We start from the raw sequence: 27,251 nt of genomic DNA on the forward strand, positions 1-27,251 counted from the left end.
AGCAAAACGGCTGCCCCAAAAGCTGTTATATTAGGATGGTTGGCCAGAGCAGACACTAGCAGATCGCTAGTGTCTGACAGCTAAATATGTCATACCAAGTGATAGAAACCCTTTAAGGTGAAAAATGGCAATGTCCTTAAAGGGGTTGTCTCATGACAGACAATAGGGGCATATCGCTAGGATATGCCCCCATTGTCTTATAGGTGAGGAGGGTCCCACCGCATGCGCCCTCCATTCATTTTCTATGGGGCCAGTGAAAATAGCCGAGCCCTTAGAAGTGAACGGGAGTGGTGGCGGGTCATGCGCGGTGCGCTCCCATTCACCTCTATGGGGAGACAGCCTCTGCGGAACCAAATACCACAGTGCAGCACAGAACACCACCCCCTTGTTGCAGTATTCCACTGGATCACTGTCCTAAGGATGGCGATGCAGCCACCTGGCAAACATTAATGCTCAGGGCACCAGATCTTTATGTAGCTGGCATCAGCCCAGCAGGAAATACCCCTGTAGGGTCTATGCTCAATGATAATAAAATAAAGGGAATATGGGTAGGAGGAATGCGGTCCTGCCCCCTCCTCCGGCCATCACTGTGAGGTCAGCAGATGGGCCGCGTCCTCTCACAACAACAACTCGTGACCGCTCACTGCCGTCTTCCAGAGTCCAGGCATGACTAATCGTGCGCCTGGCGGGCTTCAAAAAGGATGCGGCCGGCGATCGATTGCTTCTGCCTGCAGCCTGGAGAGAGGGTTATATGACAGGCGGCGGCGGGCAGTACTAGGTTCAGGAGACTGACAGTGCGGAGACCTGGAAGGAAGCGGCTCCTCCGCCGGGACACAGCACAGCACGCTTCTCCGTTACCTGGCACTATGCGGAGGCCGACATGTCTGTCGGAGTAGGGTTGTCGAGCCTCGCTGTTGTCTTCTTGCTATGGTTACCTGCCGCCTCCAGCGCTCCAGCCTGCTCCAGCCATGGGTGCACCCCGGGGCCACCTGTGGTGCTCGGTAAGTACGTGGTGCGGCGACATACCGGCAACTCTGCTCGGGCCCCTTGTTTATGCCAGGGCATGTGTGTTTTTAAGGAGTAAAATAGTATAAAAGGGGCAGACATTGCCCATAGGGTGCAGTACAAGAGTAAAGATGGTATAAAAGGGGCAGGCATTGCCCATAGGGTGCAGTACAAGAGTAAAGATGGTATAAAAGGGGCAGGCATTGCCCATAGGGTGCAGTACAAGAGTAAAGATGGTATAAAAGGGGCAGGCATTGCCCATAGGGTGCAGTACAAGAGTAAAGATGGTATTAAAGGGGCAGGCATTGCCCATAGGGTGCAATACAACAAGAGTAAAGATGGTATAAAAGGGGCAGGCATTGCCCATAGGGTGCAGTACAAGAGTAAAGATGGTATAAAAGGGGCAGGCATTGCCCATAGGGTGCAGTACAAAAGTAAAGATGGTATAAAAGGGGCAGGCATTGCCCATAGGGTGCAGTACAAGAGTAAAGATGGTATAAAAGGGGCAGGCATTGCCCATAGGGTGCAGTACAAAAGTAAAGATGGTATAAAAGGGGCAGGCATTGCCCATAGGGTGCAGTACAAGAGTAAAGATGGTATAAAAGGGGCAGGCATTGCCCATGGGGTGCAGTATACAGTCCTGGTACGCCTGCTCCCCTCATGACATGAAGGTCCAGTTTATGAAAATTTCTAGAAATAAACACAACCTTCCTCTTCAGTCCCCAAAATCTGTCATTAGTCTGTGGACTGAGGTCCTATTTTTCTATGAACACTTCTTCCTGATGATTGGGGACCACCCTGCGGTGCGGTGGAGGTCGCGGCAGGCTGTGATTAAACTAACAGGGATCGCCCCGTTTAGTAGATTTGCCGCCTGGTATTGCCGATGCCGCGTGGCCATTTATAATACCGACTGCTCGGTCCTAATTGGTTTAATTAGAGCTCGTGTGGTCCTCACCACAGCATGGGCGCAGTACAGCTCTGCGCGGTTGTGTCACAGATAAATGGCACCTGCCCACTTGTTGGCTGATTTTGTATATTTCATCTAGAAGATGCCCGATTATCGGCCGCACATCTTCCTGTGTAATCGGCAGAACTGAACAAGGTAGAAATGATTCCTCCTCCTCCATTCACTTTGCATTGGCCTGTGTGATAGACCAAGGCAAACGAGCACCGATCAGCGCATGATCGGGGGCCCCAGAGATGACTAGAACGGGGTCTTGTGTCCTCCCCCCCCCTTTGAACGGCGCAGCGCACACACAGCCTTGTCCTCCGCTTCAGCTCCATGGGATGCCGGAGACGGCCGAGCGCTTGTGGTCACCCCTGTGCAGCCACACCGTAGAGTGGAGCATTTAGTGTCTGATGGACTGTATGGGCCCCCCTTCTAGTGATCAGCTGTGGCCCCAGTGGTTGGACCTCCGCTGCACAACAGCTCCTGCAGACTGCTGATCAGATATTGGTGACCTGTGTTATACTTTCACACTTGCGTTCAGAACGGATCCGTCTGCATTATAGTTCAGAAAAAATTCTAAGTGTGAAAGTTAGTCAGACGGATCCGTCCAGACTTTGCATTGAAAGTCAATTGGGACGGATCCGTTTGAAATTGCACCATATTGTGTCAACTTCAAATGGATCCGTCCCCATTGACTTACATTGTAAGTCTGGACGGATCCGTTTGCCTCCGCACGGCCAGGCGGACACCCGAACGCTGCAAGCTGCGTTCGGGTGTCGGCCTGCTGAGCGGAACGGAGGCTGAACGCTGCCAGACTGAGGCATTCTGAGCGGATCCGCATCCATTCAGAATGCATTGGGGCTGGACGGATCTGTTCGGGGACGCTTGTGAGAGCCTTCAAACGGAGCTCACAAGTGGAGCCCCGAACGCAAGTGTGAAAGTAGCTAAAGGGTATCAGTATGACACCAAGAAAACCCCTTTAATGCTACCTAAAAAGTTTCTTTCTATTTCATCCTGTTCAGACTGCTGGATTCCAGAGAGCAGTGCATTGTGGGATGGCAGTTACACGCTCAGAACTGATGTCACATGGGTCACTGTAGGTCACATGTCAGCGGCTGAATAGAGCTCAACTCCGTCTGTTCCTAGAGAGAGCGGCAGAACTGGGAGCTCTTGTGTTAGTAGAGGACATGACCCGGAAATACAGTAAAGCAAGATACTTAAAGGGGTTGTGTCACTTCAGTAAGTTGCATTTATCATGTAGAGAAAGTGAACACAAGGCACTTACTAATGTATTGTGATTGTCCATATTGCTTCCTTTGACTGGATTCATTTTTCCATCACATTATACACTGCTCGTTTCCATGGTTACAGACCACCCTGCAATCCATCAGTGGTGGTCGTGCTTGCACACTATAGGAAAACGCATCAGCCTCTCTGGCCGGAACCATGGGAGTGCACATAGGTAGTGCTTTTTCCCTATATTGTGCAAGCACGACCACCACTGATGGATTGCAGGGTGGTCTGTAACCATGGAAACAAGCAATGTATAATGTGATAAAAAAGGAATCCAGCCAGCAAAGGAACTTTCTCTACATGATAAATGCCACTTACTGAAGTGACACAACCCCTTTAAGAAGCCCGGCGTTTGTGAAAGTGGAATCTGACGTCTATATTCTCTCCTGGCATGTGTGGCATGGTGCTCTTATAAAGCAGAGGAGGCCAAGCCCATGCTGTCTGCTGTATACCGGGGGGGGGTTTATCATAGTCCAGTGTTTTATGCCGGTCTGTGATATCCGACAAGGCGCATCCTCCGGAAGTCCATGCGCCTGAACAGGAATCTATGCCAGCTCCGAGCTGCCGTAGATTTGTGTCTTTGTTGATGCCAGAAAAAGGGCATAAATGAGATGTGCCCGGCCTGACCGCGCTTGCCCCGAGATTTAGGTGCAATAACCTTTTAAAAGTTGCAAACGCCAGGTTTGCAACTTTTTTTTATTTTTTTATACCAGAATACTGGAATGGGGGAAGGATAAATATCCCCCCCACCGTGTGCTTTTCCCTCCTATTAGGAGGAGCGGAGTGTACTGTGTGCAAGATCCTAGGAGTCCATTGTGTGCGAGAAGGCAGTCCGAGCCTACCCCATTTACGATGTACTGTGCCCCCTCTGTGTGCCCTATGGGAAAATAATATGCAAATGGGGATCTCCCAGAAAAACAGAACAGTCTCACTAGCGCCACCTTCTGGAAGTGCCTGCCTGTGAGTCAAAGTCCAGTTTGCCTTGTAGATGACGAGGGAAATTAGGGCAGGCCCTGACTTTCTGCTCAGTGAGACTCCACTGCAGGGGCTGCCGCAGGGATTCAGCTCTGGCACCTTCCATGCACAACACTGCCGGGCCGCCTGCTGTGGCACCGTTCCTTCCTGTGCCAAGTGATGGCACGGACTAGTGATGTGACAGCAGTTTATGTGAGTGGAGTAGCCCTCTAAATGTATCACAGCTGTGACTCGCAGAGGGTGAACACAACATTAAAGGGATAGTTCCATCTGGGCCATTTATCACCTCAGTAGGATCTGTCCCCTCTGGGACCTGCTCCTATCTCAAGAACAAGGTCCTGCTGTGAGCAGAGACCACACCGGGCACAGTGTCTTCTCCAGTCACTGCTATGGGACTGTTTGAACATAAACCAGTGGGTGTGCTCAGCTATTTTTGCAGGTCCCATAGCAGTGACTGGAGGGGACACTGCACATGTGCAGCCACCCCTCCATTCACCGCTATGGGACTTCTGAGAGTGGTCAATCCAGTGCTCGGCTCTTTTCAGGATCCCTATAGTATGAATGGAAGGGACTGTTCCAGCTAAGGTGCCCAATGCCCCAGACCAGCTTGAAAAAGGGGCATCAAACTATGGCCCCCATTCACATTGAGGTAGGTTCATGTGCCATCTCTGGGACCCACTTCTATCAGACATTTATGGCTTATCCTATCCTCTCCCTGATGGGAATACTGATTTAAACTCTCTTAAAGGGCATCTGTCAGCAGATTTGTCCCTATGACACTGGCTGACCTGTTACATGTGCGCTTGGCAGCTGAAGAGATCCGTGTTGGTCCCATGTTCATATGTGCCCGCATTGTGAGACAAATGATGTTTTAGTACATGCAAATGAGCCTCTAGGAGCAACGGGGGCGTTGTCATTACACCTAGAGGCTCAGCTCTCTACAACTGCCGCGCCCTCTCCGTTCTAATTGACAGGGCCAGGCAGGGATGAGGTTTACACTGCCTAGCCAAGTCAAAGTGGAGAGGTTCTGGAGAGGGCGCGGCAGTTGCAGAGAGAGCTGAGCCTCTAGGTGTAATGACAACGCCCCCGTTGCTCCTAGAGGCTCATTTGCATGTACTAAAACATATTTTTTCTCAGTAATGCGGGCACATATGCCCGTGGACCAACACAGATGCCTTCAGCTGCCAAGTGCACATGTAACAGGTCAGCCAGTGTCATAGGGACAAAACTGCTGACAGATTCCCTTTAAGACTCGCACTAATGTTTAAATTATGCTTTAATGGTGCTGAAGCAAATGTAAGTGCAGCTAGTTAAGGGGGGCTTGGGGGTACCTGCACAATGCGTGGACTAGACATATGGATTGAAGGTGTTTAAGCGCACATGTAACAGGTCAGCCAGTTTCATGGGTACAGATCTGCTGACAGATGCCCTTTAGAGCACCCATGCCCGTAGATTTAGTCTGATGCGTGATGAAACCTATGGAGAGGATGTGACTGGCGGTTCTGGCAGGCTGCAGTTCTAAGCAAGTCAGTGACGGCATACATTACGGAAGTGCCACAATAGGTGATCTTACGTAAAGCTTCCTATTTTGACTTTAGACTTTTAGATGTAAATCCTTGCACTGCGGTCGTCCACATGACTGTCAATGAGAGGCACGCGCCCCTGTATCGAACGCATCCTGAGGTGGGGTCTGCAGTGACCTGCGGTTCGCCTCGTGTTCTGCAGGATCCTGGTGTCCCTTCACCTACAGTATGCTGACTGCTGGTCCGTATTGTGAGATCACCTCCCATTACTTCCAATGCACTGAGCACGTGACCAACCTAAGGCCTCTCGCACACGACCGTATTTTATATCTGTGTCCGATCCGTGTTTTTTTTTTTTATGATTGCACATGGACACATCTATTTCTATAGGTCCACAAAAAAATAGCACACAGAATTTATCTATATGCTGTCCGCATCCGCAAACTACAGAACTTGTCCCATTTTTTTTTTTTTTACCATATTTCGGACAAGAATAGTAATGAGTGAGAAAGGTCTCCATATTTAGAGGATCTGTGTTTCGAAGACCGTAATACGGACACAGTTGTGCACATGAGCCCTATAAAAGGAGCGTTCTGTAACCTGATGAAGAGGAAATGTAGTCGGCGATCATTCACACTGGCTGCAGATACGAAAGGCTCAAGAAGTGACGGATTTGCAGCAATGACACACGGGATGGTTTTGTTTCAAGTAAATAGTTGTCAGATGACACAGAGTAAAGCTCCAAGGCTGATGCCCGTTCTTACCCTGCCTGATATGTGACTGCGGGAGTGCGTGTGAACACGGAGGTTCCTTGAGTGTCATGTGATCCGTGTGTCGGTGGCGTGCTTGGCTTTTTACATGCCATTTGATATCAAAGCCACTTTTCAGGGGGTTATCCAGGACTTAATAACTTGAGAACCCAGCCTGAATGGACCCCCTGCACGGAAGCTTAGTGACTACCCAACGGCATTTCCACGCTGGACAGGCGGGGGCTTTAAAGTGTTTGTCCCTTGGCACCCCTTTTGAAAAACATAGGCCCCTTTCACACAGGCGAGTATTCCGCGCGGATGCGATGCGTGAGGTTAACGCATAGCACCCGCACTGAATACCGACCCATTCATTTCTATGGGACCGTACACATGAGCGGTGATTTTCACGCATCACTTATGCGTTGCGTGAAAATCGCAGCATGCTCTATATTCTGCGTTTTTCACGCAACGCAGGCCCCATAGAAGTGAATGGGGTTGCGTGAAAATCGCAAGAATCCGCAAGCCAGTGTGGATGCGGTGCGATTTTTTTCACGCACGGTTGCTAGGAGAAGATCGGGATGGAGACCCGATCATTATTATTTTCCCTTATAACATGGTTATAAGGGAAAATAATAGCATTCTGAATACAGAATGCATAGTAAACTAGCGCTGGAGGGGTTAAAAAAAATAAATAAATAATAATTTAACTCCCCTTAGTCCACTTGATCGCGTAGTCCGGCATCTGCTTCTTTCTCCTTTGTTGAATAGGACCTGTGGTGAGCATTAATTATTGTAACAGGACCTTTGATGACGTCACTCCGTTCATCACATGGTACGTCACATGATCTTTTACCATGGTGAATCGCCATGGTAAAAGATCATGTGACTTACCATGTGATGACCGGAGTGACGTCATCAAAGGTCCTTGACCTATAATTTTTTATTTATCTTTATTTTTATTTTAGAAACAAACATAAAATTAATACATAAACCAATATTAATCACATTAGTGTATAATATATAAAAGTATATCACATATCCATCACAACCATGTATATAATATAGGAATCATAAACATCCCTATAACCCTCCCCCCCCCCTCCCATTGGCTGTCGTTCCCCTCAGTTCAATCAAGAAAAGCATAAAACAAATATATTAATTATTTCTACGTGGCTCTGCGTGCGACTCTCCGATTCCTTTCAATATCCTCATATATTTTAATTTGCTGACAGTATAGACCCCACTCCCTTGACGAGGGCTGGGAGACAGAACCCCAGTGCCTGACCAATATAGCTTTTGCTACCATCAATCCTCTCATCCAGATCCGTCTAACCTGGGGGGGAACTTCTGTCTCTGAACCATAATCTCCAAAGATCACTATCAAGATCCCCGGGTTATAATTCATTGAGGATTCCTTTTGCAAAGCAAAAAAGACCTCATCCCAAAATTTTCTTATTTTGCTACAGCTCCAAAGCAAATGGACATAATTCGCATTCACATATCCACATTTAGGGCAACAACAGTCCCGATCCCTATTTTGGGGGAATTTTCCTTGGGTTTTGGGCGTGTAATACAGTCTATGGAGGATCTTAAATTGAATTAATCTATGCGCACTGGAGACTGTCGCCTTTCTCACGTTCCTATAGATAGTGGGCCACTGTAAAGGAGGGCCGTTCAGCTCTTGCTCCCATTTACTTGGGCTTTTAAAAGGCTTTCCAGTTGCCAGTGCCCTACAAAGTTTAGCATATAAACTAGATAATTTCACCCTCTCGTCCTTCTGAGCGTCACAATAATCAAAGAATATATTCTCTTGTGGGAAAATACGGCCCCTATTCCTAGAGGCTTCAAATATGTTTCAGACGTGCATACATAAATAAATCTAGTGGTGAAGTATCGGTTAAACCAAATTCCGAAAGTGATTTAAAACGACCTACATGAAAAAGGTGAGACACCCTATTGATGCCATTACGTGACCAATAACCAAAATCTGTAATTTTGAAAAATTCCTCCAACCCCCCCATTCCCCCACAGAGGGGTGAAAACAAACGGGCCGGGGACTTTAAGGAGCTCCTTCAGCCTATTCCACACCCTCTGTAGTGAGCAAGGGATCAGCAAGGACTTCCTCATTCCCATAATCCCTGTTTCCAAACATGCAAAAATGTTCTCTATTGGCTTATTAATAACTTTATTCAAATAACATGTGAGTAAACTCTCTTTCCAATTACAACACCGCTGAATCTGTGCACAAAAATAATAACCCTGAAAAAAAGGTAATGACAGCCCACCATCTTCCTCCGACAACCATAGATATCTCTGCTTTATACGCACCCTCTTCCTGACCCAAATTAGGTCATTAATAAAGGTCTCTAATCTATAAAAGAAGATATCATCAATCCAAATAGGAGAAGCACACAACGGGAACAAAACCATAGGCAAAATAATCATCCTGATCAGTGCGATTCGATCCGTCTGTGCCAGTATCAATTTGCGCCAAGTACCAACTTTGGTCCTAACTTTATCCAGAACTGGGGCCAGATTGAGCTCATAAAACCTACTTATAGGAATCCCGATCTTAACCCCCAAGTAGTCTAAGGTATCGTCAGGGACCAAAACACGGACTCGGGTCCCTACATCTACAGCTTTCCGGTTCAGCGGGAGGAGCGATGACTTTATCCAGTTGATCATATAGCCTGATAGTTTACCATAGTCTTCTATTACCTCTATCACATACGGGAGGATTTTACAACCCTGGTCCAGAAACAGAATCACATCATCTGCATATAGGCTTATTTTATCGCTCACTCCCGCCACCCCGAAGCCATCTATACAATTATCTAAACGGATCTGACAAGCCAACGGTTCAATGAAAAGAGCGAAGAGGAGAGGAGACAGGGGACAACCCTGTCTCATCCCTCTCCGCATCATAACAGGAGAAGTACTAATACCATTGATATTAATATATGCAACCGGCTGTTCATATAGCATTTGAGTCATTCCCAAAAAAAAGTTTCCCAAAACCAAAATAAGACATCGTAGCCCACAAAAAAGACCACTCCATCCTGTCAAACGCCTTTGCGGCGTCTAATGACAGGATGGAGTGGTCCACACTGCCCCCAACAGACAAATTCAGATAGACCCTATATATACTCGTATGTATTTGGCGACCCGGGATAAAGCCCGTCTGATCAGGATGTACCAGACCAGCTATAACCCTCTTCAAGCGACTAGCCAGAGTTTTTGCGAAAATCTTATAGTCCGTATTTAGGAGCGATATAGGTCTATATGACCCCATATCGCATGGGTCCTTATCCTTCTCCTTGACCTATAATTAATGCTCACCACATGTCCTATTCAGTAAAGGGGACAGAAGGAGATGCCGGCATCGCGAACAAGTGGACTAAGGTGAGTTAAATGATTATTTTTTTATTTTTATTTTTTTAACCCCTCCAGCGCTGTTTTACTATGCATTCTGTATTCAGAATGCTATTATTTTCCCTTATAACCATGTTATAAGGGAAAATAATACAATCTACAGAACACTGATTCCAAGCCCGAACTTCTGTGAAGAAGTTTGGGTACCAAACATGCGTGATTTTTCTCACGCGAGTGCAAAACGCATTACAATGTTTTGCACTCGCGCGGAAAAATCGCGGGTGTTCCCGCAACGCACCCGCACATTTTCCCGCAACGCCCGTGTGAAAGAGGCCATAGGGTGGGGGTCTGACTTGTTGTTCCTACCAAGTCTTTGTTCTCTGCAGCAAATAAAGCTGAGTGAACGAGGGCATGGCAGATAGCTCAAGTAGCTGAACCTACAGCTCCGGATACAGACGTCACTTAAATATTTCTGATATATATTATATTTACTTTAATTGAGCGTGGATGGTGCGTGCTGCGATTCTTCTATGTGGTGATCCCTGTGGAAAATCGCTCATTAATTAAATTCTTTTTCTTTCTTTTTTTCTTTAAACCTTGTGGTCAGAAAGTCTCGTGTCTTTGGACCATAGCACTAGCAGTAACTTGATTTTGAATACCCTGAACTTTGTTAGATGAAAGACGCATAAAACAATAGGAAAGGCATTTTAAAGGGCATCTGTCAGCAGATTTGTATGACACTGGCTGACTTGTTACATGTGCGCTTGGCAGCTGAAGACATATATGTTGGTTCCATGTTCATATGTGTCTGTGTTGCTGAGAAAAATTGTGTTTTAATATATGCAAATGAGCCTCTAGGAGCAACAGGGGCGTAGCCATTACACCTAGAGGCTCTGCTGTCTCTGCAACTGCCGCTCCCTCTCCTCTTTGACAGGGCCAGGCTGTGAAAACATCATCATGTCTGGTCCCGTCAAAGGGCAGAGGGTGCGGCAGTTGCAGAGAAAGCAGAGCCTCTAGGTGTAATGGCTACGCCCCCGTTGCTCCTAGAGGCTCATTTGCATATATTAAAATCATATTTCTCAGCAATGCGGACACATATGAACATGGGACCAACATATGTCTTCAGCTGCCAAGCGCACATGTAACAGGTCAGCCAGTGTCATACAAATCTGCTGACTGATGCAATTTATTTATTTTTTTGACACTATTTCATGTCCTTTTCTTGTATTTCTAGTCCCGGGTGACTTGGGAAACCAGCTGGAAGCCAAACTGGATAAACCATCAGTTGTACATTACATGTGCTCTAAGAAGACCGATTACTACTTCACTCTGTGGCTGAACCTGGAGCTTCTGCTGCCCCTGGTCATTGACTGCTGGATAGACAATATAAGGTGGGGACAAAGAAGGAACTGTTCCGGGATTGCAATGTGTTTTCTTCCTGGATCGGAGTACACATTGCAGTATAAAGGCTAATGAATCATCTACATGTTTCCAATATGCTTCCATTAGCAAAATCACTCCTTCTGCAAGTTAGAGCAGTAAGTTGTTACGGAAAGGTAGGTGCAGGGGGACTTTATGATATTGTGAGGAATTGCTGCATATACAGTTCCCCACTATGGTCACTTTAGCAAATGGCATTTAGAATGTAGAGAAAATGAATATAAGGCACTTACTAATGTATTTGCCCATATTGCCTCCTTTGCTGGCAATATGGACAATCGCAGTACATTAGTAAGTGCCTTGTATTCACTTTATCTACATGATAAATGCCATTTGCTGAAGAGAGAGACAACCCCTTTAAAGGCTTATTCCCACCTGCACCCGTGTCTAGAACAATGTCTCTTCATTCATATACTGTATATCGGAGTTCAATAAACAGCTGACCACTCCCTGCCTGCACGTGGCACTGTTCAGTGGACAGCAGAGGTGGATCTAATACCTTGCAAGCATTTTCGTGGATATGCTGTCTTATCAAGACGACTCTAGTCTGCCCTATTAGTGACCCACCCCTCCATAGGGACAGAGGAGCTGCAGTTGAGCCTGTATTTTACCGGCTGATAGTCGGGTAGATCATTGCTAACAAGTGTGTGTATGAACGCTCGTTAGCAATGATCTGGCAGTTTAATACTGCCGCCGATTACTTGCACGCTTAAAAATCATCATTTGCTTGCGGCAGAACGTGCTGGCTAATCATGATTTTCTGCAGCAAACAACCCGTCAGTATGGGGATGAGCGATGGCATTAGTGATTGCTCCTGCCCATACTGTAGAGCAGATCGCTGCATGTAATAGCATCACTCTCCTTCACTTCCCTCCCGACAGTCGTCTGCCTGATCACCTGAGTCGCTACTAGCCTTACACACAGGCACAGGCAAACTACACCAGACTTCTCCTGCAGCAAGACTCCTCCTGGATGCTCGTAGGATAAAGGACCTGCGATGACGTCGTCATCATCATCATCATGTCACCAGCCACAGCGCCATGCCAGATCCTTTATTCTACGAGCATCCAGCACCGTGAGTCCAATGAGGAAACAGTGAACGTTAGCAGGCAGCATGGGCCCTGGCACTTCTGTTCTCCTCCGACACACCCCTCCCCCCACCGAAGGCTGCTCAGTGCTTTCACTGGTGGCCGGCCACGTCACAGTGAGGAGTGAGGGACTGTCTCCTTCCTTCTCCACTGCCACAGACAGTGTGCAATTGAAAAACTGACACTGTCAGTATTGAACCTAACCCGGCATCAAAGTATTGATATTTCAATACCCGGTGCAACCCTAATAGTAACAGTCATTCGGCTGTATGTTATCGGACACAATAACTCATTACTGATCTGGTATATTTTATGCATTAAGAGTAACCTGGCAACTCCTCTTCCCCCCCCCCTCCTTTTCTTAGGTTGGTTTTCAACACGACCACCAGAAGAACTGCTTCTCCTGAAGGAGTTGACGTAAGGGTCCCAGGCTTTGGCCAGACGTACTCGTTGGAGTTTCTGGATCCTAGCAAAAGGAGTGTAGGTAAATAATGATCCCTGCCTTATATTTTAACACATACCTTTGGACCCCTGAAGAGCTGACCTCCAAACTGTGTGTTCTGCATGATTGAGAACAATGTGGACTTTTCACCCATTTATGGTCACCAGTACACCTTTTCATGGCCACCACACTGCAGCTGTTTGCACTTCATTTTGTGGCTAAGCTGTTTGACTTACTAAAGGTCATCTCTACAGGATCAACCCTATTAGAGCAGCCATAATGCTGACCCTGCTGATCAAAAAAAAAACTTTCTTCCCCCGAATCATTGCTGCATTTAGGAGAAATAAGCGTTGGCCTGGCCTTGTCCGTCAAGTGTAGGGAGGAGTGTCCATTGAAGCAGAGGAGATAGGCTGTACAGATTGGCCCTCAGGGCACTTCAGTCCTAATTTTAGAACACTGATTTCTCAAAGTCAGCAACAGAGCAGAAAGGTACATTTTTTTTTTTTTTTTTTTTTTAGTATCAGTCATTCTACTATTGTTTCCATATAACCAGCTACTCATGAGGATCCAAGCAAGCACTCGTATGGCAGATACACTTACGTTTTAGAGTCCGGTCTTAATAAAGACCCTAGGCTGGCGGTGGATCCGCCAAAGTTATGAAGAGTCGCCGGCCTCTCCATAACTTTGGCACATCCAGCACCAGTTCCAAATGTAAGACCGCTTCCTTGCTGTCTAGGCATCTGTGCCTGAAATCCGCCTAATTTAGGCATATTTCAGCATAGTGAATTACCCCCTTTGTGATTGTATATAGATATAGGGGCACACTTATTAAGACCAGCGTTTTAGATGCTGGTCTTAAAGAGGACCTCTCACCTCTCCTGACATGTCTGTTTTAATAGCTTCATGCATTCCCCATGTTATAACAATTCTGGAACATCTATTCTTATGTCTCTGTTATGCCATTGCTTTATTATTTCTACTAGAAGTTATGAATGAATTGCTAGCAGTCTGCAATAAGGGTGTGTGAACCTGCACAGTCTGACAATGGCAGCACTGATTGGATAGTGTGTCTAGGCACGGCCCCCCCCCCCCCCCAACTGGTTACCTCCCCTCTGTACCCTTACTGCAGACTGCTAGCAATTCATTCATAACTTCTAGTAGAAATAATAAAGGAACGGCACAACATGGAGCCATAAGAATAGATTGTCCAGAATTATTACTTGGGGAGTGCATGAAGCTATTAAAACAGACATGTCAGGAATGATGACAGGTCCTATTTAATAATGGCCCATACTGTAGCTGGCGGTGGATCTGCCGGAGTTGTGAAGAGGCGCCGGCCTCTACATATCTTCAGCGGATCCTGCACCATTTCTAAAGGTAAGACGGCTTCCGAGCTTTCTTACATTTAGACCTTTTTCTACACCGGAAACTGGGTGTAGAATATGTTAAATGAGATGGGCTTACCAGTTCTTCCGCGCCCACTTATTTAGACCTGGCGAGGTCGCAGATTGTGGCGCGACTAACAGTTGCGCTGCAATCTGTGTCTAAAATATGCCTAATATAGGCGTATTTCAGCTTAATAAATGACCCCCATAGTGACTGTGATCCTATATAGATATAGTGGTTAAATAGAGATTAGAGCCTATATAGAAATGTGACATTGTGCGCTGCCTACCTGATTTTCCAGATCTACTTGAAGTATATTGATCCTTCAAAGTTCTATACACTTGTAATTTGCATACAGCATACTATGGAGGTTTATATGGACAGTCGGGTGAGTCCAGATCATTAGTGGTTGTGCAGCACTATGTGGTCAGCAATAGTCACTGTTAATTGATTGACTGATCAATGGAAATGACTGCAGGTTGAGGACTGCCCCCAATGTGACACTTGTGTTTGAGGCGCTGAACGTCCTGCACCCATGATGGCTCTAGTAACATGTCGGACATCCAGCGGCTTCTCCTGCCTGTGGCCTTGTGTTTTAGTTGAATATTAGTGATGTCTACAAGCTACCTCCCATGGGCTGCTCAGGGTTACAGCATCCTGTTCGAGTAGTGCAGCGCGTGTCGCCCTGTTTGTCTGCTGCGGAGCCTAGGAGCTGTATGTTTTCTGCCACCGACGAGTAGTGACCAGCATTGTGGATGCCAGCGTTTGGTGCCTTTTAAATGAGATCATCTGTATGCCTCTGGCTGGGTTAATTAGTATAGTAGCCAACTAGGGATCTGGCTGATAAGCTGAGCATCGCTGCTAGAGACTGGTCATAGGCCCCTGTTCGATCAAAAGATTCTATAGCAAGGAACCGGGTTACCCAGTTGAAGCTGTTTAAACCCCCATCTCACTTCAGGGGCATATCTATGGGGGTGCAGAGGTAGCAGATGAACCCACCTCTTCCAGAGCCCCTTCTTCCACATAAATTACCAGTATTATAAATAAAATGTCAAAAATGGGGAAGGGGGGGGGGGGGGGGGGGTCCTGTTACAGATTTAACATTGGGGTCCAAAAGCTTCAAGTTATGCCTCTGCAAAATCGTATTCCCTTTCATGGGTCCAGACATTATGAAATAACTAGCAGGTTATGCAGGGCACTGTGCACAGATGTAATATCGCTTTCTAGTTTGTCTGGACGCCACTCCGTTCCCCCGCTGTGCCCCCCTGCAGTTTTCCCGCCTGGTATGCTAATGAATAGCATTGGTACAGGGAGGAGGAGACTGCAGTTTCTCAATGGGCGTCTCCTTCTCCCTGGCTGTAGCGCCGTCCAATCACAGCGGAGAGTGTCACAGCTAGGGAGAAGGTGAGTTTTTATTTTTTTTTTTTTTTTTTTTCTTCTCCCCGGCTGTGAAGTTCTCTGGACAGGGCAGTCTCCTCCTCCCTGTACCGATGCGATTCATTAACGTACCAGCAGGGAAAACTGCAGCGGTGCCCAGACAAACTAGTAAGCGATATTACATCCCTGCACAGTGCCCTACATAACCTGCTAGTTTTTTCATAATGTCTGGACCCATGAAAGGTCCTCTTTAACGTCTTAGTGACCACCCATACATGTTTTTTACGGCGGTCACTAAGAGGCCTTTGGCTGGGCCGCCGCTTTTTTCACGTGAGAGCCGCAGCTCTGCTCTAACAGCCCGGACCGGCATGCGGCGGGCGCCATTGTCAGCACTTTACATGCCGCAGGCAGAGGGAGCGGACTCCCTCTGTCTCCCATCTGTACCCCGCAAATTCGATCGCGGGGTGCCGATGGGTGTGAAGGCTGACTGGGATCTGATGTAGGCCCCAGACCAGCCTTCAGTAATTTCCAGCAGGCTGTGCCTCTCTGGCGCAGCCTGCTGTTCAATGTCTGAATAGCATGGACATTAAAATGCAATGCACTATAGTGATAGTGCATTGCATTTTAATGTCAATTAAAAAGCTGCCCGTTATAACCCCCTTTGTGGGACTATTAAGTGGTAAAAGAAAACTCATTTATTCAATAAAAAAAAAAATCCCATAAAAAAAAAAAATGATTTTCAATGAAAAAAATTGCAAAAATCTTCCCCATATGTTTGGTTTTGCCACGTCCGTAACGACCCAGAGTATGTAAATATGATGTAAATTATCCCCAACGGTGAACTCCGTAAAAAAAAGACAGAATTGCTAATTTATTCTTAGTTGCCACCGAAAAAAAAACAAACTAACAAGCGATCAAAAAGCGCCATTTACTCCAAAATTATACCAATGAAAAATACAGTATAAAGTGTATTTCATCACACTTTCTTCTGTTGTGTCTTAAGATGAGCTTAAATGTTGTCTGACACACACTTACATCATCGCGCTTCAAGGGTGTAGCTATAGGGAGTGCACTTGCATTGAGGTCCTGATGCCGGAGAGGGTTAAAAGTCCTCTCTTCCACATAAGAAGACACCGGTATTATGAAAAACACAACATAGATGGGGCCCCTGGTACATATTTAGCATTGGGGCCCAAGAGCTTAGTTAAGCCTCTGACTTGATGTTTGTTTGTGGATAAAGCCCTCCTTAAAGAGTAACTAATCTTTTATACAAGTTGCCTTAAACTCTTCTAAATTAGTCCCAAAATAGTTTTTGTAATATACTTGATTAATGAATTATGTTTTGAAACGTAAAAAGGTGCCCAAAGTTCATGATGGTACTGCTTCTTAAAATCCTCATCATTCCCGTGCAGCGCTGGCGTGTACGGATTTCTGCTGCTTTGGAGAATTCTGCACAGGAGGGAGCACAGATCGCTGTCCTGGCACAGCACATCGGTACCCTGTACTTCTGTGAATAGGAGATAACTTTTTTACATAACCGGAATACCCCTTTAACTGGTATGTCTTGACAAACTCGCATTGAGGGTTTCAACATCTCTAAATGTTTTGCAGGTACGTATTTCTACGCTCTTGTTCAGAGCATGGTGGACTGGGGGTACACGCGTGATGGAAACGTGAAAGGAGCACCTTATGATTGGCGCAAAGCTCCTAGTAAGTATCTTGATATTTTGGAAAGTGTGCAAAAATGGAAATGCTTAAAACTCTTTTTATGGTTAGACAAGAAAGATCCAACCTCTCAAACAAGCTGTCGCCTCTCCTGACAGTTTTTTTGAGTAACTATGTGCATTCCTCTTGTAATAACCAGAGATAGGAGTTATGAATAAATTACTAGCAGTTTGCAATGATGGTACAGCTGGGTGTTACCAGTTGGGGGTGTGCCCTAGTGAATGGGACTGAGCTCTGATACCACACAAACTGAGGGCAGGTATGAGGCTGTTTGTGGAAGAAGGCTTTTTCTAGTCTTGGAGAACACCTTTTAATGTACAATTTTTTTTATTTATTTTTTTGACAAAATGTCAAATGGGTTCTCCAATTTTATAATGAAATTATTTTATCTGCCCAGAGTACCCCAAACGCCGCATATTTAGCTGAGTACAATGCAATAATAATAAAATAAAAAAATTGTCACTAAAGCTGTACATGGCCTTTAAGGAGATAAGATTGGAATAGTGGTTTTCACAGATGCGTTGCCTGTTAAGCTAGGGCACACAAAGCGTCGTTACTGACCAATCTGAGTGGTTGTTGTGAATCCTGCCTTCATGCAAACAACCAGATGTAGTAATGTCTCTGCAATGTGGGTGTTAACACATTGTGCTCAATACGACATGACAAGTGATTGTGATATTAGTAACATTGTGTTTGTCTAGAATTGTGACTTGGCAATGAGACCACACCTTATTACTAATCGGTGCAGAAATTCAGACTTGCATACCTTTTATTATCACTGTACACGGGCTTGTCTTTTTGGTTGTACTGATTAGTGACGCCCCCATTGACAAGTTTGAATGGTAACTAGGGATGAGCGAATCGACTTCGTTCCAAGTGGTACAGTAGTATAAATCAATTTATGAAGTTATTACCCGAAGTCACAAGAGACTTTGCAATGTAATAACTTTGTCTCATCGGAGCCAATACATTCTAATACAGTACGGAGAGCTCGCTCCATACAGTATTCTAACTAAGTTTTATGCGAATCGACTTTGGATGTTTCATCCGAAGTTGATTCGCTGATCCCTAATGGTAACCCTCAGTTGAAAGAATAGCAGAGGAACAACATGACGAGGGCTCTAAGAATGCTGCAGTATTGTTTAAATCATGGTGAAAGTACAGAGAGGGGATGGGATTTAACTTTGTGTTTTAACCCTCTGGAACCCACTGAACTGTGCACCAACTCTACTTGGGGGCCCCCCTTCACCTATGCAGTGTACACTGAGGGTATGTTCACACAAATTAAATTCACAGCGGATTTCGTGGCAGAAAGTGTCAGTTTTTCCACTGAAATCCGCCACAAAACACCATGAATAGCTTTTCATTGACTTCAATGGAAAAAACATCATCGTGGTGGAGTTTTCCGCTTAAATTGAGATTTAATGCTGACGTGGCACTTCTTAGAAATGGATTGAGAGGATTTTGTTTTCAAGTCAGTGGGGAAAAAAAGGCTAGAGGTTTTAACTGCGTTTTCGCCACCAAAAATGCTTTTGAATTATCCCAAGCAAGGCCTCGATAAGAAAAACACTTGCAAAACCTCTTCTACATCCTCTTATGAAACTCTTGTAATACTCTTAATCTACCGCCAAAAACGAAACTAATTTGGCTACTAATCTGCTATTGATTTTTCTGTCCTGGATTTTGCCGTGTGAACTTAGCCTGAGGCTTTCCCTGCGGCAACATGGCTTAATGCAACAAAAATCCTCTGCGTGCAATGTATGGAGGGAGGTAGGGGTGGCTGAATTTATTTTTTTTGGCACGCGGTGTTCCGTCTGATCTTGCATTAGAGGTAGATGGGCACAAGTAGCCGGGGAGCCTCCTGCACTGGTCCTGTCCTCGTTATTTGCTGGGATTCTGTTACATTTACTTTTGTCTAATTTTATTTTTTTTAAACTTTTTTTCAATGGGTTTTGCAGAATAGGAAATGGCAACCTTGATCAGAATGGTCTACCTGCACACATTTCAGATGACGCACAGATTTTGGTGGGGGGGAAAAAAAGCTGAGTAATATAAAATAAAAAATATAATACATTTTTAGCATTTAATAAAAAATCAAATCAATTGGTAATAATTTTTTTTTATTAGTAATAAATAAAATAAACAGCCAAGTGAATTAGATTTAGAAAATCTCATGATCACTTTGTGGTTATTTTCTTTTCCCCATGTGTAAATTGACCTGCAGAGTAGTCTGCAGCAAAGGCCATGCAGTTTCTGAACGTGCACCCATGTTCAGGCACCCTAGGTATGTTCCAGTGCAGTGTAAAAGTCTAAAATCTGAGCCTCCTTTATGAATACGATCATTTCTCATGCCAAAGTTTGGAACGTAAAGTCTGTTATTTGTCAAGACCTAAATGTTGTGCACTTTGTTTTCTAGATGAGAACTCAGAATATTTTGAAGCTTTACAGAAGCTGATAGAGACTATGTATGAAGAATATAAGAGCCCAGTGGTGCTCATTGCTCACAGTATGGGCAACCTGTACACCCTTTATTTCCTCAATCACCAGACGCAGCGCTGGAAGGACCGGTATATTCACTCCTTTGTGGCTCTTGGTGCTCCTTGGGGAGGAGTGGCAAAAACTCTGCGAGTTCTTGCTTCAGGTCAGTATAAAAAAATACTCAAAACGAGCTGTATGCATTCCCTTAAAAATATTGGAATGTATAGAAAACTAAATTTCCCACAAATTAATGCAACATGGATACAGAACAAATCAGACATGGGCTACACAGTCCAAAAAAAGGGGAATAACATGGTGGTATAAGAAAAGCACAATATTTGTGGACTGGAGCCTAAACCTCAGCTCACATTTACTGCTTCGTCAGGAGGATGGATGAAGCTGTAAACACAAAATGTGTGTTGAGGTTGGGGCTCCAGTCCAGAGGTAAGGTTACATTTGTTTTACAGGCCATTACCTTTGTTTCTTACTAGTTTATTTGTCATTTCTTTATAGGCTTAGTCAGCAGTCTACCTTTTTTCTATAGATTTTACTATTGGTGTTACAGCGGGGTCATTTCAGTACAGTGTTTAAAGTGACTTGGGTTCACTTAAAGGGGTTGGCCTATAAAAAATATTCTAAAGTTTTCCAACCAGCCCCTGGATCTGAATACTTTTGTAATTGCATGTAACTGAAAATTTTGTATAGCCAGTGAGTTATTAAATAAAATGTATCTGTATAGCGCCACCTGCTGTTAGTTATTTTTCTTATTTCTTTGTCCTGCTCACTGAGAAGACCGCACATGCTCAGTGTCATCCTTCAACTGCTTCCTGAGCTGTAAATGGGAGAGTATGGACACGCCTCCTGAGCTGTGATGGGGAGAGGGCTCCAGCAGAATGGACACGCCTCCTGAGCTGTGATAGGGAGAGAGCTCCAGCAGAACGGACACTCCTCCTGAGCTGTGATAGGGAGAGAGCTCCAGCAGAACGGACACTCCTCCTGAGCTGTGATGGGGAGAGAGCTCCAGCAGAATGGACACTCCTCCTGAGCTGTGATGGGGAGAGAGCTCCAGCAGAATGGACACTCCTCCTGAGCTGTGATAGGGAGAGAGCTCCAGCTGAACAGACACTCCTCCTGAGCTGTGATAGGGAGAGAGCTCCAGCAGAACGGACACTCCTGAGCTGCAGCAGAAAAAACACTCCCCTTGAGCTGCCAGCTTGATATAAATCTAGTAGAGCAATGAATGGGGAGATCTCTGGATCCACGTGAGGTCAGGGCTGGTTCTAGCCAGGGGCGGATTAAGTGCATGATAGGCCCAGGGCTGTCTACCCAACTCGGGCCCCTCCCTCCTTTTTAGCTTAAAAAAAAATTCTGTATGAAGAGGCTGCGGTGCTTCGTGAGCGCCATAGTCTCTTCCTAGGCCATATGACATCACATTCCTCGTTCACATGGCCTAGCTGCAGCTCTGTCTCATCTGAGTGATTGGGGCTGAGCTGTAATACCAAGCACAGTTCTATCAAATGGACAGCGCTGTGCTTGGTAAGGAGTAAAGAGGCTGCAGCGCTCACTGGAACATCGCGGTCTCCTCAAACAGCGGACTGGTGGGGGTGCCTGCAGTCTGACCGCCGCCATCTCATAACTCTGAGTACAGATGTTATCTGCAGTCCTATGTAACACCCCACATAACACAGTGAACTATTGTTATGTGGGGTGTTACATAGGACTGCATGGAACATTTACTACATTATCTGCACAAAGAAAGTTTATCATTGTTATCTGGGCTGTTACATAGGACTGCAGGTGACAAACTGAAATTTTAGTTGCCAAATTTAAAATACATATGATTATGATAAAAAAGACTTGGAGGAGAAGACGAGATGCAGGTCACAGTGGTGAGCCGCTCTACATACAGGGGAATACAGCACCACATACCTCTTACATCCAGGGACATCTCCTGTCATGTAGACCTTCTCTTACCTCTTTTCCTCCGTTTGACCCAGACCGCCATGACAAATTCTTTCAGCCGCATCTCGTCTCTACAGATTTTGTTACACAGACACGTTAGATTTCTCATAATTGGGGTCATTTATCAAACTGGTGTAAAGTACAACTGGCTTAGGTGCCCATAGAAACCAATCAGATTCCACCTTTCATTTTACAAAGGAGCTGTCAAAAATGAAAGGTGGGCTACTAAGCCAGTTCTACTTTACACCACTTTGATAAATTATCCCAAAGGTCCCTATAGTGTCTACAGCAGTTAGAATGTCCCCTAGAGTGCCCCCAGTAATAACACCCTATATTTTGCTCCAGGTAATACCTGTATAGTGTACCCAAAAATAATGTCCCCTAATAGCAACGCCCCCACATAATAATTTCCTCCACACTGCCCCCTTGAAGTAATTTCATCCGAACGCCCTTATGTTAATCCGCCACTGCCAGGGGCGGATTGGGAATTGAGAGTGGCCCTGAAAAAAAACTACTGAAAGTAGCCCTGTGTTGTAGGATTGTCTAAATTGACAGAAGGTGGGGCAACATAAGTAGGAGAGGTCAGCAATACCATAGTGCAAAATACCATATACCACAGTGCAGCACAATATATTTCCCTAAGAGCTTTCCCTCTGTGTTGGCCATCAATAGATGACATTTTCTGTCCTCCTCCACCAGTTGTGTCAGATTAAGATATGGAGCAGGTGGCAGAGATGGGGGGGGGGGGGGGCTTAAGGGCCCCCTGGGCATCGGCCAACCTGAAAATTTCCCTGTAATTGCTATAGCCAATCCACCCCTGGTTCTAGTTTGGTTAGAAAGAGATTGTCATGTACTATAATGATCTCAGATTTATTTATTTATTTTCTTCATTTTTTTTTTTTTTTTACATTAGTCATAGGATAATCCCTTTTACATGTGACCTTGATAGTTTATCATTATGCCTCTTTAAATCAACATTGTGTGCCTTAACTTATTGAATTAGAACTGTCGTTGCTGTTTCCCTTTCAAAGGGACTTTGTTCCATTTTAGGGTATTGACTTTTCTTATACCATCATGTTGCCCCCCCCCCCCCCCCCTGCAGAATATAAAACTGGCTAAACTAAGAGATGTGATCAGTTTGAACGATTGAGTACTTACACTAGAGATGATTCAAATTTATGCAAGAGTTTTTGGCTTAATTTGCTTCATATTACTTCTGTAATTCCAAAAGGAGGGGTGGGGGGGTGGTAATTGGAAGCATTTGGTGCAGAGAGCCCAAGGCGCTAAACATGAAGGATCCTCCTCCGGGGCACTTACTGTGACAGTTCCGGAAGATTAAATCTTCTAATTTCTGTCATGCAGCCTGTATGGCCATCACATGAGTCCACCTCGCTCTCCCCATCAGGGACTGTTCACATCTCGTTTTTGTTGTACGTCAAGCGGATACATTTGCAAACAGGGCAGCTCCCTGTCAGGTCGGGTGCCGGGAATGTTTCTACAATGTTTGCATTGGTGGGCAGTGCGCCCCCCCCCCCCCCCTCCCCAGTATTAAAATCATTGCCCACCAATGCAAACATTGTAGAAACATTCCCGGCACCCGACCTCTGACAGGGAGCTGCCACTGCGCAATTCACCCCTCGGGTGCCGCGGATGGCAGCCCCCTGTCAGAGGTGCGTCCCCATCACCATAGGAACGCCTCTGTGTTAAAATATACCATCGGATTGGAGAAAACTCATATCCGATGGTATATTCTAAGTTCAAGCGTCCCCATCATGGGAACGCCTCTTTATTAGAATAAAATAACCCGAACACCGAACCCAGACTTCAGTGAAAAAGTTCGGGTCCGTGTACCAAAAACCGTAAAGTTCGGGTTCGCTCAACTCTAAAAATGATTCATTATAACTAATGAAAGGTGTTTGGGAATATATTTATAATAAAGTAATATTTAAATATTTTTAATTTTCTTAATTCCCGGGGAACCCTTTTAAGGATGACTGTACCAGTCAAGTCAGTTAAAATTTGCAGTTTTCAGCATTGTCCTTTTGGCCCCATTCACATGCTCGTGGGGCCGCCGCGCCTGTGTTGTGGACCGCAAAACACGGACACCAACCGTGTGTACTCCGCATCGCGATGCAGACCCATTAACTCCAATGGGTCCTCCATCCGCAAGACACAGCAAAATATAGGGCATGTTCTATCTTTTGCAGTGCGGAGGCACAGACCTGGAAGCCCACGGAGAGGCTTCCAGGTCAAAGGGTACGCAACGTCATGTGGAGTGCACGTAGCCGGTGTTTGTGTACCGTGGGCAGTGGTTTGCAACACTGTCACAGCCATCCCATAGTCGTGTGAATGGAACAATATTCTTGCTTTAAACCAGCACAAGTGGAGGATTTCAATGTTCTACAAACTCCACAGGCCAGTAATGATGTTCCTTCATGCCCTGTGCTTTATAAGCATGTAGAAGGGAGGGATCGGGGTGTGCATTGTGTGTCTGCATACATGTCCCCACTGCTCGTGTCAGCAGCTCTTATTCTCTAGACACCAAATTAGTGAAGACCTTCCCGGGCAGAAGTAAGTAAAGTGGATCTCTTTAATTTTGGTGCATGGTTTCTGAACCAATTGGCAAATTAGTATTTAAACTTTTTTTTTTTTTTTCATCCTTCTGATATGTACTTTACAGGAGACAATAATCGAATTCCAGTAATCAGCTCCCTGCGGATTCGTGACCAGCAACGCTCAGCTGTCTCCACCAGTTGGCTACTTCCATATGAGAACACATGGCCATCCGATAAAGTCTTTGTACAGACCCCAACTGTGAACTACACCCTGAAGGACTATGAGAAGTTTTACAGAGACATTGGTTTTCAGGAAGGTTGGGTGATGAGGAAAGAAACTGAAAGTCTTGTGTCTTCCCTTACCCCTCCTGGGGTTGCAGTACATTGCCTTTATGGAACGGAGGTTGACACCTCTGAATCATTTCACTATGATTCTTTCCCAGACAAGGAGCCATCCATCACTAATGGACCCGGAGATGGAACGGTGAACATAGAAAGTGCCTTACAATGCCGTAAGTGGTTAGGTCTCCAGAAACAGCCAGTGTCTCTGGTAGAGCTGCCCGGTAATGAACACATTGCCATGTTGTCAAATGTTACCACTCTAGCCTACATCAAGAAGGTCCTTCTAGGTGTATAGCTTTCATCTCTAAGGTGTGTTGTCAGCTGCCTTCTGTGCACTGTGGTTTTTGACATTTACCATATGGTTTGTCGCACAAGAACAGATAATCGCTGCTAGACGTGGGAAATGAAGTGATAGGATGTATATACAGTACTGTAGTATATTTATAGCGACCGCACATTTCTGGAAGACCGTTCCCAGAATAATACAATTCGCTACACGTTGTGGATTGTAGTAATGTTTAAAGGCTATGGACATCTTCGGGGCAATTTTTTTATTTTTATTGCTAAATCTTACTCATTTTGTGCAAATAAAAAATTTCAACTGGTCTTTTAAAAATGTTTAGCCATTTTTGAGATACAGGGGTTAAAAATCTGTTTGTAGATTATGACTTCTCAGTCCCATCAGCTCTGATCTCTTGACATTATAAACACTCATTTAAAGGTGCATTTACACGCGCCAGGGAGAAAGTGTTCATTCCCGACAGTCGGCTGCTCGTTAAGTGGTGAACTGAATTTACCTGCAGCAATCGCCTCCACAGTATGAGAACGAGCTACGTCTACTGTGATCGCTCATCCTCATCCTCTGTTTCTGGGCGGCAGGTCTCTGTTTAGACGGCACGATCTGCTGATCAGAAATGGAGATGAGCGAATTTCTGATTTTGAAATTCGTTCACACTTCGTTTGGTGGTAAAAAAGTGAATTACGTTATGGATTCTGTCACCACTGACCAGAACGCAATTCTATGACGGAATGCCTTTAGAGGCATTCCGTTATAATAGAAGTCTCTGGGCTGCAAAAAGGATCCATCCTATTTCCGTTATGCAGGGGAGTGTAAACTAATTTCATAAGCAGAAATTCGCTCATTTCTACCCAGAAACGATAATTTAGGTGAGTGTTTTGCCTGTTCATCGGTCAATTGGCTGCACCTTTACACATTAACTCATATTCTTATCAGTTTGAGGTCAGGAGACTAGAGATAAGGCTGCACATAAGCCGTCAGTTGACGGGACTGAGGAGGGATACTTTTTTTAAATAAAGACCGATTGAAGAAATGATTTTAGCCCAAAATGAGTAAAATACAATCATTTAATAAATTTGCCCCGAAGGTGTCCATAACCATTAAACAAAACCACACATTTCTACTGTTGTATTAATGAAAAAAACATTTTGTAAATTGTTTGACATTGTACACAGTGACATTTTGAATATAAATCTGAAAATGCTTAAATCCGCATTAAATTGTTTTTTCAAATCCCTGATTTACAGTAGTTGGATTGTGATCACACTGCACAGATGGTTTACAGCACAGGCGTGAAAGCATTTCATGTCATACAGGAGCAAATGAAGCAAGTTTACAGAAATGGCATTCAGAAATGTTGGATCTTTGACACTGCGCCTCAGTGATATGAATGTTAAATATGTAATTTGAGAATATATTCGTATTACAGAATATTGCACATGAATGGTATTCACCCATAACTATTGTAATGTATTTTACATTGCCTCAAAGTCTTAAAGGGGTTGACCACTTTCTGGTTACGGTTGGCCAATGTTTTTGTAAGGGGTCTATATGACATTTACTAATGTGCGCTGTTTTCTATATTTCATATTGTACGCCCTCTTCTTTGCCAAACTTTTGTGCTGTCCACTCAGAGGTCCTGTCCATAAAATGGCTGCTGATAGAGGGTCATGTGACCTGACAAATCGCCTCCATTTAAATGCACTGCACCTGCCATCTGCACTGTTGGGAATGTGTTAGAATGGAGGAGGGTGAGTGATGTATCTGGTCACATGACCCTCCATTAGCGGCCATCTTGTGCACCGCACAGAAGATTTACTCAACAAGGGGACGTTGCTTATGAAATATAGCAAACTGCACAGTATATCAACAAAGGCTATATTAGTAAGTGCCATGTAGTCCTCTTACAGTACATGGACATTGGTCACAAGTAGCCAGAAAGTGGCCAACCCCTTTAAGGATGTTAAGCACACACTGCAGATATGCCATTCCCCATTTGGTGCAGATCGTGGTGCGATGGCGAAGGTGTACTCTGCAGTGTCTGCGCCAGATGTTTGAGAAATGTTAGTTAGAAATCAGGTCCTCTGTCGAGCTTTTACTGCCAAATTTATATGCATGTGATATGTTTTCCTATTTTTGGTATGTGATTTATATTTTTTCCTGTCTTTCTAAACTTTTGTGCCTCAGAATTGTAATAAATGTTTAAAAAAAAAAAAAAAAAGACAATTTGTGGGTTACTACAAATAACTTTAATTTTTTTTTATTTTCAAATACACAAGGGTCTCAAAAGTA

At 44.9% G+C, this 27,251-nt stretch overlaps 1 protein-coding gene across 2 annotated transcripts; it reads left to right on the plus strand.

The window, feature by feature from the left end:
• The first annotated feature begins 625 nt into the window (after positions 1-625).
• Positions 626-26,330, plus strand: PLA2G15 (phospholipase A2 group XV). Of its 2 annotated transcripts, XM_040409849.1 has the most exons (6): positions 626-1,001; positions 11,101-11,257; positions 12,760-12,878; positions 17,211-17,309; positions 19,741-19,965; positions 24,445-26,330. In XM_040409849.1, the coding sequence occupies exons 1-6, from the start codon at positions 881-883 to the stop codon at positions 24,954-24,956; spliced, it is 1,233 nt and encodes a 410-aa protein (XP_040265783.1). In that variant the 5' UTR covers positions 626-880; the 3' UTR covers positions 24,957-26,330. The 2 variants fall into 2 exon arrangements, with proteins under 2 accessions (XP_040265783.1, XP_040265784.1); XM_040409850.1 differs by lacking the exon at positions 19,741-19,965 and having other exon boundaries at positions 24,430-26,330.
• Positions 26,331-27,251: the final 921 nt, after the last annotated feature.

This window comes from Bufo bufo, chromosome 10, assembly GCF_905171765.1.
Source record: "Bufo bufo chromosome 10, aBufBuf1.1, whole genome shotgun sequence".
Taxonomy (NCBI): domain Eukaryota; kingdom Metazoa; phylum Chordata; class Amphibia; order Anura; family Bufonidae; genus Bufo; species Bufo bufo.